At 40.4% G+C, this 18,301-nt stretch overlaps 2 protein-coding genes across 5 annotated transcripts in view; both read right to left on the bottom strand.

Moving 5' to 3' along the window:
- The window catches only part of shroom1 (shroom family member 1), a 29,197-nt gene extending 23,581 nt beyond the window's left edge, over nt 1-5,616 (bottom strand). Inside the window, exon 1 of the mRNA XM_079355043.1 lies at nt 4,811-5,616. The gene's annotated coding sequence lies outside the window, so the exon portion shown is untranslated. The remainder of the gene's footprint in view (nt 1-4,810) is intronic.
- Nucleotides 5,617-6,971: 1,355 nt separating this feature from the next.
- The window catches only part of aff4 (AF4/FMR2 family, member 4), a 35,102-nt gene continuing 23,772 nt past the window's right edge, over nt 6,972-18,301 (bottom strand). For all 4 annotated transcript variants that reach the window (XM_079355046.1, XM_079355045.1, XM_079355044.1 and 1 more), the window contains 11 exons: nt 17,989-18,140; nt 17,484-17,569; nt 16,481-16,715; nt 16,030-16,127; nt 14,554-14,617; nt 13,411-13,547; nt 13,216-13,287; nt 12,949-13,042; nt 12,750-12,793; nt 12,179-12,396; nt 6,972-11,003 (listed from right to left, as the gene is read on the bottom strand). In XM_079355046.1, coding sequence (XP_079211172.1) covers nt 10,876-11,003; nt 12,179-12,396; nt 12,750-12,793; nt 12,949-13,042; nt 13,216-13,287; nt 13,411-13,547; nt 14,554-14,617; nt 16,030-16,127; nt 16,481-16,715; nt 17,484-17,569; nt 17,989-18,140 — 1,328 coding nt within the window. In that variant the 3' untranslated portion in view covers nt 6,972-10,875. The remainder of the gene's footprint in view (nt 11,004-12,178; nt 12,397-12,749; nt 12,794-12,948; nt 13,043-13,215; nt 13,288-13,410; nt 13,548-14,553; nt 14,618-16,029; nt 16,128-16,480; nt 16,716-17,483; nt 17,570-17,988; nt 18,141-18,301) is intronic.

Genomic DNA, 18,301 nt, shown 5'->3' with positions numbered 1-18,301 from the left:
GATGTGGTGTTGGAACTATTGGATAATCAGATTTTTTTAAGATATACAAACTAAACTACTGATTAGCACATTTCAAAATGTGATTCAACTAATTCATCTCGAGTCTAACATGAGTCAGTGACAAAATATGAGCAGGGGGGGGGACATCCTCAAATGTCTTGATTTGTTCCACCAGAAGGTTTTAGTTTGGAGGTGTTGAAGCCAGTCGGTGCAAGAAAAAAACAAAACCACATGGAGCGTCTAACTCCCTTCATTAATGGATATCACATCCATAAAACTGTGTCCACAGCCAGCTCCAGTCACAGTGACAGACCCTCACCCACACCTTTTCATCAGGGGCTATGAAACCTGAGAGGGACCTCTCCTCTACAGAGACCTGTTAGCAGAACAGTGTGTTACTGAGGACACACACACACACACACACACACACACACACACACACACACACACACACACACACACACACACACACACACACACACACACACACACACACACACACACACACACACACACACACACACACACACACACACACACACACACACACACACACACACACACACACACACACACACACACACACACACACACACACACACACACACACACACACACACACACACACACACACACACACACACACACACACACTTTTTGGCTGCATTTGGAGCGGAGGCGGCAATCGAAGCGACAATCGACGTCAATGGGTTAAACTGTCTGTGAGCGTCTTTTTTCACACTATTAACAGCTAACATGTGCGAGGAGCACTGGTCCAAAAAAAAAAAAAAAAAATGTTTCCAAACTTCTTACAGTGAGACAGACAAAGACATATGTACAACAGATTCTAGACAGTTCTTATGCACTTCCACTTCCCTGTAAGAAGAATTAAACATCATGTATATCATTCAATGAAAGCTGTACAATTTACTAAAAAGTCAAGTAGAGGAACTTTCCATGGTAATCTGTGCCACAATGAGCTGGTGTGCTAAAGGACACACCAGTGTGTTTGCTCTTTCAGATCCGAACTGTAAATGTTAAGTCGAAGAGCTAGAAAACGTGGTTGAAGAATGAACTGGGCCTGGTCTTTGTGCTCTGTATCAAGTTCAGCATGTAGATCCAATGCACAATACTGCATTCCTGTCAAGGCTGTCGTATTATTCAACAGGTTGGCGGTCATGTGCCAAGATACGCCAACCATCTGCCAGCGAGGGCAGGGATGAAAAAATGTAAACAGCAAAGGAGATGAAGAATGGGTCATGTGACTTACAACACATCTGTAAGAGCTCAAGGATGAAAGGTTAAATTATAGTCGGCCTAATGTCAGATCATTTGAAAGAAATCATCCACAACAGTGGGGAAAAGAGAGCAGGAGTCTTCCTTCATGACATATGACACTGTCACAACGCTAAGAGGGTCCTATAGGGCCATACAATAGTGTAGGTGTGGTCCTGTCAGATAACCAGAATAGGCATACAGACACGCATAGCCATACACACACTTTGCAGCCTGCCCTCAGGGAGGGGGGGGGGGGCTCATATTAGCAGTGATAACCTCTGTCAGCTATTTGTCTCCTCCCGTCAGTTGGCTGTTCGAGGACCTGAAGAGGCCTCTCTGTTTCCCTGACAAAAGGAGGAGGATCAGACAGTAACTCACAGCCGCAGACTGCTGTGAACGGTCAAGAAAAAGGCCTCCTGACCCCACCTATGGGGAAAAAAAAGAGTTCTGAAGTAACAACTAGACAAAAGATGGCAGGAAAGGTGGAGCGAGGGGACGGCTGTGAATGTCTTAAGTGTGGTGACTGACAGTGGGGGATAGTTTTACTCATGTTCCACAAAACCAGAACATTTTGAAATCCACCCACATTCCTTCCTGCCTTGGCTATCAGTCAAATTTACATGAAGCTGTGTATCATTAGAAACACGACCATTCAACACTACTACCATGTTTCTAATGATACAAAGCTTCATGCAAATGGGTGAAGTATCCCCTTAATTTGTTACTCATTAATCATGGAGGGATATTTCTATCTTGATCCTGGCATCTTAAGCAGGACGTTTACTTCCTCCTCTGTGCTTCTTGCTCTAAAACAACAAGTCCGTCACCCTGACCTCTTTATCAGCGTTTAAGAGAACTGGCTGGTTGAAACGGCGATGATGTCACCCTACCTCAGCGTACCTGAATGTTAGAATCATGCACTCTGAGCGTGTGACAATGGCTTCATCCACTTCATCAAGGTGAAGCGTGACATCATGATGACTTACACAAACGATTACGCCACATCTCATGATAACGCGTACAGCTGCGATACTTTCACCAGGGTGTTGTGTAACGACAGGTACAGCATTTGTGCTGCTTATCTCTAATAATCCCGAACACTTTGACTTTATTACCCAGGGTAATAACCGACCGGATGGAATTTGATCAGCCAAGATGTTTTTTTGCTCCACTGAACAATCACAACGTTATTTTAGAGGAGGCCAAAACAGAATCCATGCTCTTCTGTTGTATTTTGTTTTCTAACGTTCATTTCAACCCTTCTTTTTTTCCCCCAGTTAGTCACAATATGTCAAAACATGCTCCTATTTAAAGGGCAGGGTTGGTCCTTTTTGAAAACTAGCATGATTTTAAAACTAGCATTTCTTCCGTGCTCCATCTACACTCACCCCCTTCCCCCTCTGTGCTCCCTCAAAAGCCACGCCTCTTATGTCAAAGTACAAACTAAATAACCACACAGCAGCTTCATTTTGGGTAGAAAATCAGCGATAGTGACAGTGAAAGCACCACCTCATGCAGGTAAAAATGGCAGATGCGACATTTGCAATAGGATCAAACTTGCACTATGGGAACGTGTAAATGATACGAGTAAGGCTCATAGACACCAACTGATTTATATCTCTGACACCTTCCTGTTACATGCTCGTCCATTAACTCACTGTGACACCTTTAGTGGCGTTCAAACTGACACCACACACAGTGATGAGGGTTACATACAGCAGCATTAGGTAACACAGCATATGACATTACTTAGCTGTCTATTTTCATATGGATCCTTTTTTTTTTCCCAACTCACATAACCAACCAGTGTGGGAGGAGAGATGTCTTTGTGTCAAAGGTCATTAATAAAATGTAAAGATGCAAAAAACCCGCCCACGCTCAAACACATGCCATCCTGAGCCTGTAATTACTTTCTATTTTAAGTCTGAGCAAACTGTGTGTTTGTGTAAGGTGTGACAATTGGGATTATGAGTGCGTGACCAATTTATCTAAAAATCTTTTCTTTTTTTTTTTAAAGACTGTAGTGCGGACGTATTTAATGTTTTCGGAAGACTTTTCTTGCCACTGATGATGATGCTTCGCTGCCTATACACAACCTTGTCATTAAGCTTGAGACTGTGATCATGTTTCAACACTCTGGGTAAGTTTACGTCAACGGCCCACGGCTTTGGGACCCCTCTCTTATTTTAGAGCCTTGTCCTTCCAGCTTTTTGTTTCCTGCTTCGTTTCTTGGTTAATCTTCCTGCTAACACACACCCAAACTCATCATTCATCCGGCTCTACACGTGCAACCGAATGTGCCTATTTCCACATTGAGTGTTTGGCTTCTTGTCAAGTTAATAAGCTGTGCGACCTGAGTCACAACTTCATCAATGAGTTCAACAATCCATCAGAGCATGGCTATTCAACCTGTGGATCAACCACCGTTTACATGGAATCTTGCAAGTGGATGCATGCTTATGTGTGTACCTGCATGCACATCCACTCTGCACCAACGTCACACAGCCTCCAGGTCGGATTCTGGGTGCAGTGAAGTCCAGAAAGGGGCCTTAAACAAGTCCATCCAGCAGAAGCAGCGGCACACAGAGAGAGGACAGTGTGCTCGGTCCTTCTCCCACCATCTGACCAACGCACTGCATGAGTGCTTGAGTTTCCGCAACCAGTACAAAACACCAGTGTCTGGTTTCCCCCCCCCAAATGAAAACCCTGCTGCAGCCTGGGTGCCTTTTGTTCCCACTTTGAATAAAACATAGTCCAGTCATTAAGTAGAAAGGCCCTCCAGTGCATAATTCAGAGCCAGGTATCAATTTAAGGCAAAGAGATAAGGTTAAGGAAGGACAATACTGTGTTGTTTTCACAGCTGCTATTAAACTAACAGGCATGGCATGAGTAAATTACAACAGGAAAGTAAAGCAATGGCAATTAAATGAGGTGATAACAGTAGTTAGGGTTGAAGTTTGTCTCCAGTCTAAACTATCTATTACAGGGCTGGCCATTTTTATTTATATACATAAATTGATCATTTAACTTGTTCTGTATATAATAATTATTGTATTCTTCAGAATACAAAAATGTAATGCGTACTAAAAATGCATCAGAATAGTCAACACTATCAGAATATTTAATGTTTACTCATTTTCTTATCCACGAAACGCAACTGGTTACACACAATGAATTGCAACATATTTTATTTTAAATGCCATAAAGATGCTAACAAAAATTATACAGAGAGACAATGTAGATAAAAATACACCCAGTCACCATGACAACTATCAAGAGCCGTTTTAACTGACCTGAGAGCTGTTTCACCTTTTTCAGAGGACAGCGTCAGTTTTACATCCGACACGTATGACAAAGGTTGGGGACACTACTACACATACATAGACGGCTTCATCATAAGTTATTTTATAAAAAATAAAACTATCATATCGCCGTTTTTTTCCAGAAGATATACTATCAACAGGTTGACTGAATGACCGAAACTGAGCAGCGACACTATGCACCTGCTGTTACCAGAGTCCGCTTCACCTACCTGTGGCTGTCCAGCTCCTGCGTTAGTCCTTGTTTCTCTCGGCTGTTCGCCCTCTTCTTTAGGGACTAACGGGGAAAGTTAAGACTGGAACTGACTGGCGACATTCACATTTAACCGGGTCGGCTGCCGTGCCTCACACACCACCCTCCAGTAATAAGCTTTTCCTTCGCTCGCAGTTAGCTTTACCTTCTTCCCTGGGGCGAGAAGCGGATGAAAGGTAATAGAGGACCGAGTGGACCAATAAAAAGCAGCGAGAGGCGGGCACTTTGGGAAGACACGATACATGATTGGTGAGTTCGTGTTAATGGCGGAATAGTGAAAACAGGAATTTCTCTGTATTGTTTTCACGTTATTCAGTTCACTGAACACAGGCAGGTCTATAACTGTGCATTGCCACTTTTTTATCACTTCTTCCACGAATGACCGACAACAAAGTTTCAGTCAGTCGTTTTTACATTTGAGTCTCAACTCTCAAGTAAAATGACTAAAAAACTCAAAATAAAGTGGCCACGAAAAATGAAAAGAGTAAACTAAAGAGTTAATGTGAGGGCAGAGCAACGTGGATTGAAAGGAGCTAATCATTTGTAAGAAGCTCTGTAATGCAAAGTAACAAAAAACTACCTTGAATACCTTTGTTTCAAACAGAGATTATCTTCTTCTGGCACTGTAAAGGACTACAGCTCCATAATTTAATGTCAAAGCATTTGAAACATATCCCAATTGATATGACATTATGATAACATTAGGGCAAATTCACAATACATTTCAATTACAACCAAATTCAATGCACATAATGAAGTAATGTGGATATGTTATAATAATAATAATATTAATAATAATAAACTTTACAGAACCAAAGCCTTCAGTGTGATTGGTGACTTCTTATTTTACTAGATAATACAGGCAGTTAAATTATATTTAAAATATTACATGTTCTTGTCATCAAACACTTTCTTTTTCTTTCTTCTAAATGTGTTATCATCCACCATATAGAGAACTTCAAATCTCTGCTTAAAGCCCTCCTCTTTGCTCTGGCTTTTAATGCAGTCTGAGCTTGACATCTTGACATTTTTTTCATGCTCCTATTTACTGTATTTTTATTGGTTTTCTTGTATTGTTTTTATAGTGTGCTTTTTTGTTTGTACAGCATTTTGGTCAACCAAGGTTGTTTTAAATGTGCTATATTAATAAACGTTGATTTATTGATCACATTATGTTTGTAATATATTTGCAATAACAACTACTGACAAAAAAGGTGCTGTCCATAATGATAATTAGGAAATGATCAAGAGCTAACATTTTTGTTTTCATGGCAACAATGGTAATAGCGACTCATGACCACTTGGTGGCAATTTGTTCACTGAAATCTATTTGAAGGCCTCTTGTTCTGCTGCTTGTGAGTATTAAATCAATACAAGGGATTGAAAAAAATATGACAAACGCTGTGTGTAAAGCATTTTAACTGCACTGTTGGTCATTAACAATGTATTTACTGAAATTAAACTGTCAATACTTGTATGTAGTAGTTTCATGTCTTCTTTATCATTTGACAGATAGATACTTTATTGATCCCAAGGGAAAGTCAAGTATCGTATCTGATGTACATGTATATTGATCGTATATGATGTACGCCAACATTGGTACCATGAAAGGCACCATTCAATCAAATATTAAATACTGTAATTTATATTTTGTTGTCCTATCTCAACAGCAACATTATACAAGTTAAAAAGAAGCTTTAGACCTCTCAGGAGCACATATAACTAGACTACCAGTAGTTAGTTTTGGTGAGTAACACTGACTATAGGGAGTTTATTTAGAAAAGTTTTCTTTGGATCCATTAAAAATAATCAACAATGAATGTGTACATGTACAACTCACATGCAAAAAGAAATGTATATTGAAAGAATGGCATAGATGAGGGAACAAACATTTCTTTGACCCCTCCGTCACCTCTTGGTGGGAGAGAGTGCCATGCAAAGGTTGAAGACTTTTGCATCATTTCTTAAAAAAGTGTTAGTGTAAAAAGAATAATTGTTGGCTATAGACAACAATTGAACATCTTGGCTCAAATGTAAATGAAGTCTTCAACACGCCATGAGATGCATTAATCGGCTGCCTCAAGCACTCGCAGTCAAAAAGACAAAATCAGTGACACTCCTTTAAACATATCCATATATATTTTATTCTCAATACGGCAAAATACAAAGAATATTCAGGACAGACTCTCATTAGTCACAATTAATACTCACTTCACAAGAATGCTTTTAAATTACATAACCTAAGTTTGTAGATCAAACTCATGAGTACCTTTATCATATTGCATCCATCTTATATAGTATCTCTATCATCAGTTCTTTGAAAACTAATCCAATTCAGACTAATGTACATAGTGTATGCTGCTGGTCTCACTTTAGAGACAACTTTTAGAAAAAAGATGTTATACAACATACTGTATAAACTGCTACAACTGTTCTGACCTGTAGAGAAATACCTCTGTTTCAAAAGACATGTTGGACCAATTGTTCAAAAGGGACAAATAGTAAATACATCTCTCTCATGAGGAAACAACAGACGTGGTTTTACACAACAGACAGTATGCACAGTCCATCCATCCCATGAGATCAACAATATACATTTCATGAAAAGGTACACACCTCTGTATCAAATACAGAGAAGACAAAATATTTGCACTTGGATCTAGACACAATGATTATGTGGCGACCATGATACTGAAAGAAAGTGAAGCAGAAGACAAAGTTTACGAGCACAATAAGAAAAAGACACAAGAAATCAATCTGATATACAGTGTTAAGAGACTGGGATGTCCTCTGTAACAGCTTGGAAGAAGAAAAAGAAGAGAAACACGAAAGCCCACAGAGAGAAAAAAAATGTGCATAAAGTATCTCACAAAATGTATTTACAGCATTTTTAAATTTCAATAAAAATGTCAACCTGTAGTAGAAATTCACCCTTAAAGAAATGTTATATTTACAATTTATACATTTGTATTTAAATAGAAACATGCAAGTGTTAACATCTTCCTACTTAATGTCAAAAAGAGAAAAAAATAACTCATCTTACCCTGGATTTGTTCAAGTTAGAATTAATATTAATTACTACTTACAATGAAATCTCATCATGAACAACCCCCATACATTTACACCTTCCCATTTCAGAAAATGCTTCTCCTTATAAGGGCAAACATAGAAGAACGAAAAAAGTAAAGGGGCAGAAAAATAAATAAGTGTGAGTAGCAAACTGTTCAAAATCATTCTAACGCTAAATGTTGTACATTTGACTACAAGATAGTGTAGGGACACAAGGCGCCGACCTGTACTTACAAAGTGTACCAGTGTATGAAGACATTGACTGGGCTGGCAAAACCCAAAGAGGAATTCCTATGAGAAAAGTGGCCTCCAGCTTTTAAGTACAAAATGGTTCGAGCCATCTTTGTTTGGTTATAAAAACAGATCTATATACACACACACATATATATATACACATACATGTATATAATGTATGCATATACATATGCATCATATACATATATATATATACACATACACTAAACCGGTACACAAAAATTGCAAAAGCTAAAAGGCATTGGACACTTGAGTTAAACGGGTTTCTCACTGAGGTGGGAAAGGGGGGAAAAAAAAAAAAAAAAAAAAAGAGTGGAGAAAAACATCCCAAGCCTAAATTTATTTGTTTGTAAAAATCCTGCATAGATTAAAATAATATCGCCTCCAGCTTTCTCTTCTCCAAGTGAAAGAGAAAATAACAGTATTCCCTTCTACAAGAAAGGCCAGGGAGCCAGTGAAGGTAGAAAAAAAAACAAAAAACAGAAGTCGTCACTTTTAAGATTTTTTTTGTCAAAAGATGTTAACAAGGTGCAATATGGGGTGCAAACTCAAAAAACACCACGTTTTTTTATGTAAATATAAGAAAAGTGCTATAACACATCATCCAAATTCTGGCACTTTCTTATTGTCTAATCATTAATCAACAAATTTGTTTGGAAACTGTTTGACCCAGGCTTCACGCATTCCAGCATGTTTTACACGGAGGGAAAAAAAAAGAAAGAAAGAAAGAAGAGACGGTCCTTCATGTCGTTAACCAAACACCCGATAGTTCCCTGAAATCTGACGTCGTGTTAGTGTTTGTCTTCCTAACCATCTACAGTTTGCTGCGTAACGACTCCCAATTTTAAATATATCTTCGCATCTTGACAGCAGGCATTACTTAGTTATTTTTACTTTGCCTGTAGTACCACATTTGCAACCACTGGCTGAGGCATGATTTATCTACCTTCTTGTGATACAAGCATGATTAAGTTTTAAATAGGAACAATTTCATACACAAATACTTTACATCTTAAAACCCATGTTCAACCCTGTTTTAAAAGTATGCATTTGTAAATGTTATACTTCTGTTTGGACAAAGGAAGAAAAAAAACTGCTTGGTATATAAATAAAATCTATATTGGCCATTATACTTTACCTTTGAAATATATAATTATCTTTAAAACTCTGCTCTAAACACTGCTTATCTGTGTCACTGAACTTCTTACCTGTCAGAAAAGTTTTCACTGCTGCTGCTCTGCCGAATTAATTACCCTCCTCTTCCTAGAGCCCAGATTTTATAAACTGCATTGTAAAATAACTGCATTGTATGTGTGGAAATGATTTCTAATACTTAAAGACACTCCCTGTGGATCCTTACAAAAATACACTCTGAGCTTACGAGGGCGATCAAAAAGAGAAAAACACTGTCTGGAAGTGACTCATCCAAGAGGACATTTCTCAATGAGCTTAGCATAACAAACTAAAATAAATCGACAGGGGAGTAAAATTTGGAGCTTCAGAGAAAAGAAAAGAAATCTCTGAGAGAGAACATTTACGTGATCAATTTTTATTCAGGCCAAGAGTCTAAAAGCCCCCAATAGTGGCCCCTCGAGGTCATGCTACTGCTTACATCAAACAAGACCAGCAGAAAATTGTCCAGCAGGGCAAAAAGAAGAAGTTCATGATTCTGGGTAATTAAGTTGCACTGTTAAAAACTAATACACTGATCAAAACATTTATAAATAAAGCGTGTTAGAAGTTCTTATCTGCTGCACACAGTCGTCCTTTCCGACAGTCCTAAACTCTTGTGGCCATGCTCCATAATAAGGCTAATGCACCAGGAGTCTCTGAAGGAAAGATAAGTCAGGGTGGTAGTTTCATCTGCTGCCAACGTCATCTCTTCTCCTAAATGTCAAACACTTGGACAGGACCCAACTTCAAATTAAAAGACTGCAATAAAAAAAAAAGAAAACATGATTGATGCCAGCTTTCATTCACTTCTCAATTTTTAAAAAATATATTATATGACTCGTAGCAGGGGGGAAAAAAACATACAGAGGAAGAATAAAAAGTCATGTACTTGAATGAGGGGTGGCTGTTTGTTTTCCTGTCGCTCACATACAAGGCACAAAAATGATAAAGAGAAACCTTCATTTTTAAAGCACCTTTGGTGTTCATGGGAGGTACTTTGGTGAAACAAAGTCAAAGAAAAAGATACAAAAAAAACAAACAAAGTAGCCTTAAACCAAACCCAATTGTACACAAATTCATAAATAATTCAGCCAGCGCTTCCATGCTGAATCGATAAAAACATGGCCTTCAGAGATATCAGAAGTATGCCGATACATGAAGCATGGCGATAAGTTCTTTTTGTTCCTGTTGCTGCAGTTTGGATGCTTCTCCCTGTGTGGTGCTGTCGACTGTGTGAGATGGTCGAGGTTGCTCAGTGTTTTTGGCAAGCTGGTGTAGGAAATGGACACAGTGTTGGAGATATGTCTGAGAGGTCCATCACGTGTGTGTGTGTGTGTGTGCGTGTCTGCGAGTGCAAGGAGGACCAGAGGTGGACTTTGTCTGCGAGTGCGTACAGTACATTGAGTGTATTTATATTATGCGTGTCTCTGTGGGCATGCGTGTGTGCGTGTCCTTTGGGCCACACGCAGCTGAACACAGGAGGCTGAGGTGTGGGTGTGGAAGCAGCGTGCAGGGAGCGAGTCCTTGCTAGGGAATTTGCTTAGCGTCCAGGCGCAGCCAGTGGAGGCCCTGCCGTGTGTATCGCACCAGTTCTGTCATGCTGCTGGTGTTGAAGATCAGAGGACCCATCACTTTGTCGAGCTCCAAGAAGAACTCTGGGAAGATAAAATAAACACCATCAGTGCAAGCATGATACTCTTTTGACTTTATTTAGGCTAACTAAACTAAATTTATAAACTGCCACATTTTCTTCTATTGATCAATAGTTGCTTCGTTGCATTTGATTTATATGAAAGGGGTTACATAATTAAAGCCTTAAAAAGTCACTTAAGTTAGGTGTCCAAGTACAGGCAGGGACTGGAGCGAAGGATAAACTGAAGTCTGATTTATGGTTTTGCATGGCTCTCAAACTGTGCCCACTGTTCCCCTTCAATAGAATAGGACAGTGAAGATTAAACAGGAAGTGTCCGGAGAAGAGATGGTTAAGACATTCAGCAAACACTGAGGGTTGGACTCGAGCAGCGAACTCAAGTGCCTCACTGTGAGCACATCACGGATATGACTTTAAATGGATTGACTGCTAACTAAATCAAGATATATTGATGCTGTCAAATTCCCTGCATATGGAGATAATCCTGAATGACTGTTTTTAGTAAACTGGCATGACTGACTTCAAAGAGCTGTCTGTCTCACGAGTATAATCTACTAGCTTATTCTGAATCTATGCGAGGGAGAAGCCAAGGTTCACGATGACCTTTTCAGACTTAAGATTCTCCCTAAATGGGAATGTTCCCATCAAGTTTAAAAAAAAGACCCCATCAAGTTGCAGTGTACATTAATCATCTTTTCTTATAGATTGTTTTTTTTGAAAGATCAGTGTACAGAGGGGATATTTACATGAAAGAACAAATCACCCATGAAAAACAACAACAGCATAGTTAAGAATCTATGAAGACTATTGGGAAGGAAAGACATAATACCAGTAACAGGTATGATATGGTAAGAGAGCTTCCCTGAATGAACAGCAAACAGGACAAACGTATAATTCAATAAAAACAAGACAGATGCCATTTCATTCCCTCCAGGTGTTCCTGGGATATCACGAGACTGGGACGGATGTTGAGAGAGCGGCGAGCGGGACCTGGACTTACTAGAAAAAAACTCTTTATCTTTTAGTCCGAGTGGACAGTTGTGCCAAATTCAAGCTCAACCCCTTAAGGCTGCCCCTGTGATATTACACGCACGAGACGAGGGCAAAAAGTAACCTTTGACAAAAAACACAACGTCTTAAAAGAAGCGTGTAAAAGCAGTAAAATCAACACGGGCTTACCTTTCTGCTCCTTTGAGATCTGCTCCGCCTGGTCCCAGACCTCGGTGGCGTACAGAAAGTTGGAGGTGACCTGGACGTAGCTGGCTGCCATCTGATGGATACGCTGAGGTATGGTTACAGACGAACTGGCGCTGCTAGTGCTGCTTACGGTTGAGTAGCCACCGGCAGTGCCTGGCGACAACTTGGGAGACACTGGAGAGGGCATACCTGCTGCCTTGCTGTGTAAGGAAAACAGAACAGACAGCATTTAGAAAGTTGGAACTGGATCTCTTTTGGGATTTTTTTTTCCTTTTATCTGGGCTGCTACATATACTGAGCACTAAGTGAAAATGTCACCACTAGCATTATTGTGTAATGTAATTGCCTCTCGTGATTTGATAGCTTCAAACTATTCTTAAATCAGGTACACGTCAAGTGATAAGTTCTATTAACGCTTTTGTGAAAGTACCCAGCGTTTAAGCATTGAGATACATGTCTAAATAATTTGCTTGACTTTCGGGATTGTTAGCACTCCTGGAGGAACCACTGATGTCTCTTTACTAAGGGTTTCTAGCCGCCACACTTGACTTACTTTCCCATTCCAGGAGAGGGAGCCTGGGTGTTACTCAGGGAATTCTGTTGAAGCGAAAAAGGGAGGAAGCGTTATGTACACACACAGGAAGCAGCTTATACATCCAGAGAACAACAACAACAACAACAACACACGGAATGTGTCTTTTGAAGATTTGCCAAGCAAAAAATTTGCTTCAGATTCGAGGAAATGAAAGTACCTTTAAGTGTTCAGTGAGTGTTTTGGAGTACTTTAGTGCGCTGTCTTTCCTCAGCTTGAATAACCGCAGGTAGAGGAGGGACTGGCATCGGAGGCTGGAGAAGGAGTTCAAATTTTTTTTTTTTAAAAACTCAATGAGCAGAAAGGAGGAGTTTGTGGACTGTTTGAATACGCAACATCCGTCATTCAAAGAAGCAGAGGATTTGAATGCTTTGCCTCCTTAACATGAGACGGGAATGGATCACATGGTGTCAATCAGCTGACTTACCAAAGCACAGCTAGCCTCTTGTCTGCCGATGTAGCATCTGGAGCCATGTAGCTTTTTAACTTCATAGTGTATCTGAACAGAAACGCACATTACAGTTGATTGTCAAACGTGTAGTCGTCTTATTAAGTCACACACAACATTGAGCGGCAGACATGAACAGTAGCTGGACAGTCAGATATGAATCTGTATCCTTACTTGATTAGTTCCACTGTTTCCGCGTACATGGGGAAGGGAGACTTGGACTCTTGGGCGCTCTTCTCCAGAGCGTTCCCACATTCAACGAAAGACACCACAGCGTCCAGGTAATAAACCGCCTTATCAAAACGATCCAACTGTCCAAGAGGGGAGAGAGAGGACTTCATGACATCACAAGCTAGGGAGTACGAATATCACAACTTAAATGTTTTAAATTGTTTTTAGCATGTTACAGAACAAACTCAGCAGGTTTAACGTTGACTCTTTTTTTTAAGAGTAATAGAAGAAAAAAGTTATTCAATGATAACCACAATGACAACTGTTTCTTTTAACCTTGGGATTAAATGTTAAACGATTGACTAAGGAACATTAAAAAAAAAAAGAAAAGCGTGTCAATACAGAGAAAATGTTCAGTGGAACTCTTTAGAGAACTTTTATCTTCATCACTCTGTTTTTCAGAAACAGTGTTTGTATAAACGCTTGGACATAGACGTGGCTTTGTTTAGTTCAAACATTTTTTTAACTTCACTCTTCCTTTTCTTTTTGATCATCTGTTCATATCCAACCTCTATCTCTTTTTCCCCTCAGAACGTTTGCCTTCATCCCTGACTCATGACATGCTGAGGTTATTTTCGACTCTCTAACACGGGTATCTCTCGTGTATCAAAGAAAATAAAAAATGAGTAGTTGTAGTTTTTCTAAGTTTCCTTTTACAAGAGCAGCTAAATATGTTTCTAGTATTTAGTATGGAATTCATGAGCAGTAGGTGATGATGTCACATAAGCCTCTGGTGAGTAACTGATAGGAGACCTGGATTTAAACATGGCCACCACCTCACCTCTCATCGACCCAGACACAAAAGTAAGTGGGTTGTGTTGTTTTTCAACACCATGCTCAAAGTACAGAGAATAATGCAGCTTTTGGAAATATGTACAGAAAATTCCATCAATAAATAATACCTACGAGTAAATCTGCTCAAACTTGCTACTGTGTTTCTACATCCAGCAGTAATCTAACCAGGAAGTTATTTCTCTCTGAGGTCGAGATCGTGTTGTACAATCCTCTCCTCTCACTGCTTTGCATTCAGCAACTGATACCATGGCATTTCAATTTCACATGCAAATAGTGAAAGCTCGCTCTCACCAGTGCATCTGCGTTGTGTTTGAGTTTCTTGGCCTCTTGCAAGTAGTGATCTGCTGAATGCACCCTGAAACAAAAATGTTACCACGTTGAACAAATGAAACATTTAATGTACAACACTGTAATATGGATCAGATTCGACAGGACTAAAAGGGAAAATATATATATATATATATATATATATATATATATATACCGTAAATTCCGTACTATTGAGCGCACCTGGATATAAGCCGCACCGGCTAAAAATAAGTAAATAAATGTATTTGTACATATATAAGCCGCACTTGATTATAAGCCGCAGGTGTCCACGCTATAACAAGAGCTATTTACACAGACGTAGGCTACCGGTAACATCCGCAAATACTGTAGCGTCCGTACGGACGTTAAAGGACGACGAGAGCGTTCAAATAATAACTTTTAATAACCCGATCACTGTCGGCCGTGACCACGCCGTTTACAGCGGAGAACAAAACCATAACTTGCCGTAACAATCCAACTCTCTCCCCCAGCGTTCTCTCATAGAGCCACTCAACACGTTCTCGCTGGTGCATTCACTGACTCTCCACATAATCGGAATTATGAACACATTATCAACTACTGACTTTACAACATGAACCGTTACAATACGAAGCCTAGCCGACGGTGTCTGTAACACGGCTGATGAAAAAGATGACCGTAATATATTTCACAAGAAAAAGTCCATCCATTCACTGCCTCAGAATGACTTCATTACTCACTTCCTCAGTCTCTGTTGTCGCTGTCAGTGTCATCTTAACGTGCAGCAGCTCTGTTAGCTTCTTTGACAGCCAGGTCGATCGCCTTTAACTTGAAAGCTGCATCATATGTATTTCTCTGTGTGTTTTCCATCATGAGGGTGCGTGCATGAAGCGCAAAATGACTGATATTAAGATCCGACGTGACGAAGTCAAATGTTTTTGCGGCAGAAGCTCATTGTCCCCCATAAAAAATCCATGCATTAGCCGCACCGGAGTAGAAGCCGCAGTGCTCGAAGTGTGAGAAAAAAGTAGCGGCTTATAGTCCGGAATTTACGGTATATATTTGTCCCCGGGGGGGCGATTCAAAGGCACACAGCAGGAAATGAACGACAGTGCCACTACACTAAAAATTTAACCAAAGATAAAGTGTCAACAAAAAAAAAAAGTGTCAAGATGAAAGTACAAAGATAAAATACATCCTATCCTTCCCTTTTATAAAACTGAAACTAAAGACAAACAAGTATAGCAGGGTTTTTTGTTTTTTTTTACGGCTGCAGAAGAACAAAGCTTCCCAACGGAGTCTTTTTACATGGAATTTCACGTCATCTCTCCTGCATGCAGGAAACATCTATTCACGACCTCTCCAACCTCCGACGCTTTATGCATCAAAGGCAACTCTAGATCCCCCACAGCAGTTCTTTCTGCTGTACCCTGCTGGGGGGGGGGGGGGGTTATCCACAGTGGAAAGAGCTCCCCTTACCTGTCCTCAAACACCAGCTTGGATCTCTGAGACTTGGAGCCGTCGGTGGAGAGTGGAGGAACGACCAGCTGGTTATCACAGCCCTTTGAGGATTTCTCCTGCAGAGACGGCAAACGAGAGGGAATTAAGTTTCAGGGTGGAAAAAAAAGTAGGGGAGTGATATTTGAAGGAGAGAACGATATGGAGGAAAAAGGTGAGTTTGAGGGTATGTGGAGCTATAAAATACTCTTCCATGTGTATACATTGGGCACATGCAATTCAGTGATTAGCTGCTTGAATATTCTTTAAAGTCAAATACATGAAGACCATACAGAGATAGTTTAAAGGTCCTTTGGGAAAAAGCCATGTTACCGTCTGTTAACAAGGCGAAGGACTGTGCAGGTACTTCCCAGTATCCTCCAAAGCTTTCCAGGTATCCACACAAACAGCTGATAAGTATATTTACACCTACCTTCCCGTCCCGTGTGCTGCGTCCCTTGTCCTCCCCTTTTCTGTGCTTGGAGGTGGAGTTGCTCTTGGTGCTGTGGCTTCCCTCCTTCCCACTGCCTGTCCCACTGGACAAAGAGGTGGACGACTGGCTGACTGTTCTCTTTCTGCTCGGATGCTCTGCCTTGGGCGTCCGCTGAAGACCTGACATGGAGGGAGAGGGTACTGGCTCCTCTTTTTTCTCCAAAGACCTCTTAGACCTGGTGGGATAATAAATCATCATTAGAGTCTTTTTTTAAAGCACTCCTTCCATTTGTTTTCGGGACAGCCTGCCCCTGTACTGTTTCTCTTTCCCCACAGAGCCGCAGTGTGCAACAAAATAGAGTCCGTGCTTTTATATCATGCTACATGTAATCAGATGTGGGGGTTTTTTCTTCGCTGTATCGACCAATGAGATGAAAGAAAACATGAACCACACTGATTGCTGGACACGTGTAATCAACTCGTGCGGTATCACTCCTGCGGTACATTTTCATGACAATTACCTGCTGCGTTCTCATGTGCATTTTACTAGGGGTTCGGTGGGACACGCATGCAAATGCTTTGAATATTTTCATACCTGTGTGAAAGGCTCATTGTGATGCATATACACAGTATTTTATCAATGAAATGGGCCAATCTTCTAGCAGTTAAACACTCACCCTCATACACTGAGTTTTAACAGTTGAAGGGTTTCTACACAGAGGGCGTGGCCGAGAGCTCATTAGAATAAAAGGTTAACAGGTGTAGCTGGGAGAGGCAGCAGAGTAATAAACAAACAGCGTCAGTGAGCTTTTATAGTGCTCATAAGAGTTTATAGGCTGCCTTTTGTGAATTGTACAAACAGTAAAAAAATAAAAGACATCTGGGAAGCATTATTGTGCCCGTGACCAAAATAAGTAGTACTGTCACAGTAAGTGTGCCAGGCGTCGACGGTGTGCTTTAGTGTGAGTGATGATCAGGAGGGATGGAAAGGGAAGAATACGCACTCTTTACTGCTGTTTTTGTGATGAGACAGGGACTTCTCCTCGAGCTTGCTCCGCTTGCTCTCTGGCTTCGTTCCTTCTTCGTCGTTCTAAATGATAAAAAAAAAAAAAAAAAAAAAAGACAACATCAAGAAATGTAATGCTATCTAAAAACAACAACAAAAAAAAAAAGCAAGGGATTAAACCCCTCAGGAGAAGCAGTACTACAGTCTGTCAATGATTAGCAGTTCTCCAAATCTGTTTCATCCCAAGACATCACAAAGCTTTTTTTCCCCCCTCTGGTAGTTTCCCAGCAAAAAGCAACAGAAATATCCATTTTGGATCTTCACCAAATGCAATTAATTCTTCGTTGGCTCAAATGTATTTTCTTGTTTAATGGGAATCTATTCTGGGGAGAAAACACCTCCCATAATGAAAGCTGATCTTGATAAGTCATTGTTCTGAAAAGTTCGATTATCATGACCTGGAACATGAATGGAATCGCAATAAGAGGAATTTTGTGCCATACCTTGTGTTTCCTCTTGGCTTTACTTGAACTCTTTTCAGAGCTCTGCTTGCTGAAGTCTTTACTGTCCCTGTCGAGAGAGTCGTCCCTCTCCACTTTTATCTCCACAGGCTCTTTGTAGGGCCGCCCTGGGATCCTTGACAGCAAGCTGAGATCTGTGGGAAATGGGGAGGAAAGGGAAGGGAAGGGAAGACTTAACTTGGTCCAAAGTAAAGAAAAGCTTCAGAAGCGTACAATGCAGCTAAAAAAAATAAAAAGGCGAAACTAGAGAGCAGACTAAAGTGAGATAATGTGTCATGAAGTCCTCTCATCTTCT

The sequence above is a fragment of the Symphodus melops genome (assembly GCF_947650265.1).
Source record: "Symphodus melops genome assembly, chromosome: 11".
NCBI lineage: Eukaryota > Metazoa > Chordata > Actinopteri > Labriformes > Labridae > Symphodus > Symphodus melops.
Note: the sequence above shows the minus strand (reverse complement) of the source record. Positions and strands in the feature narration are given on the sequence as shown.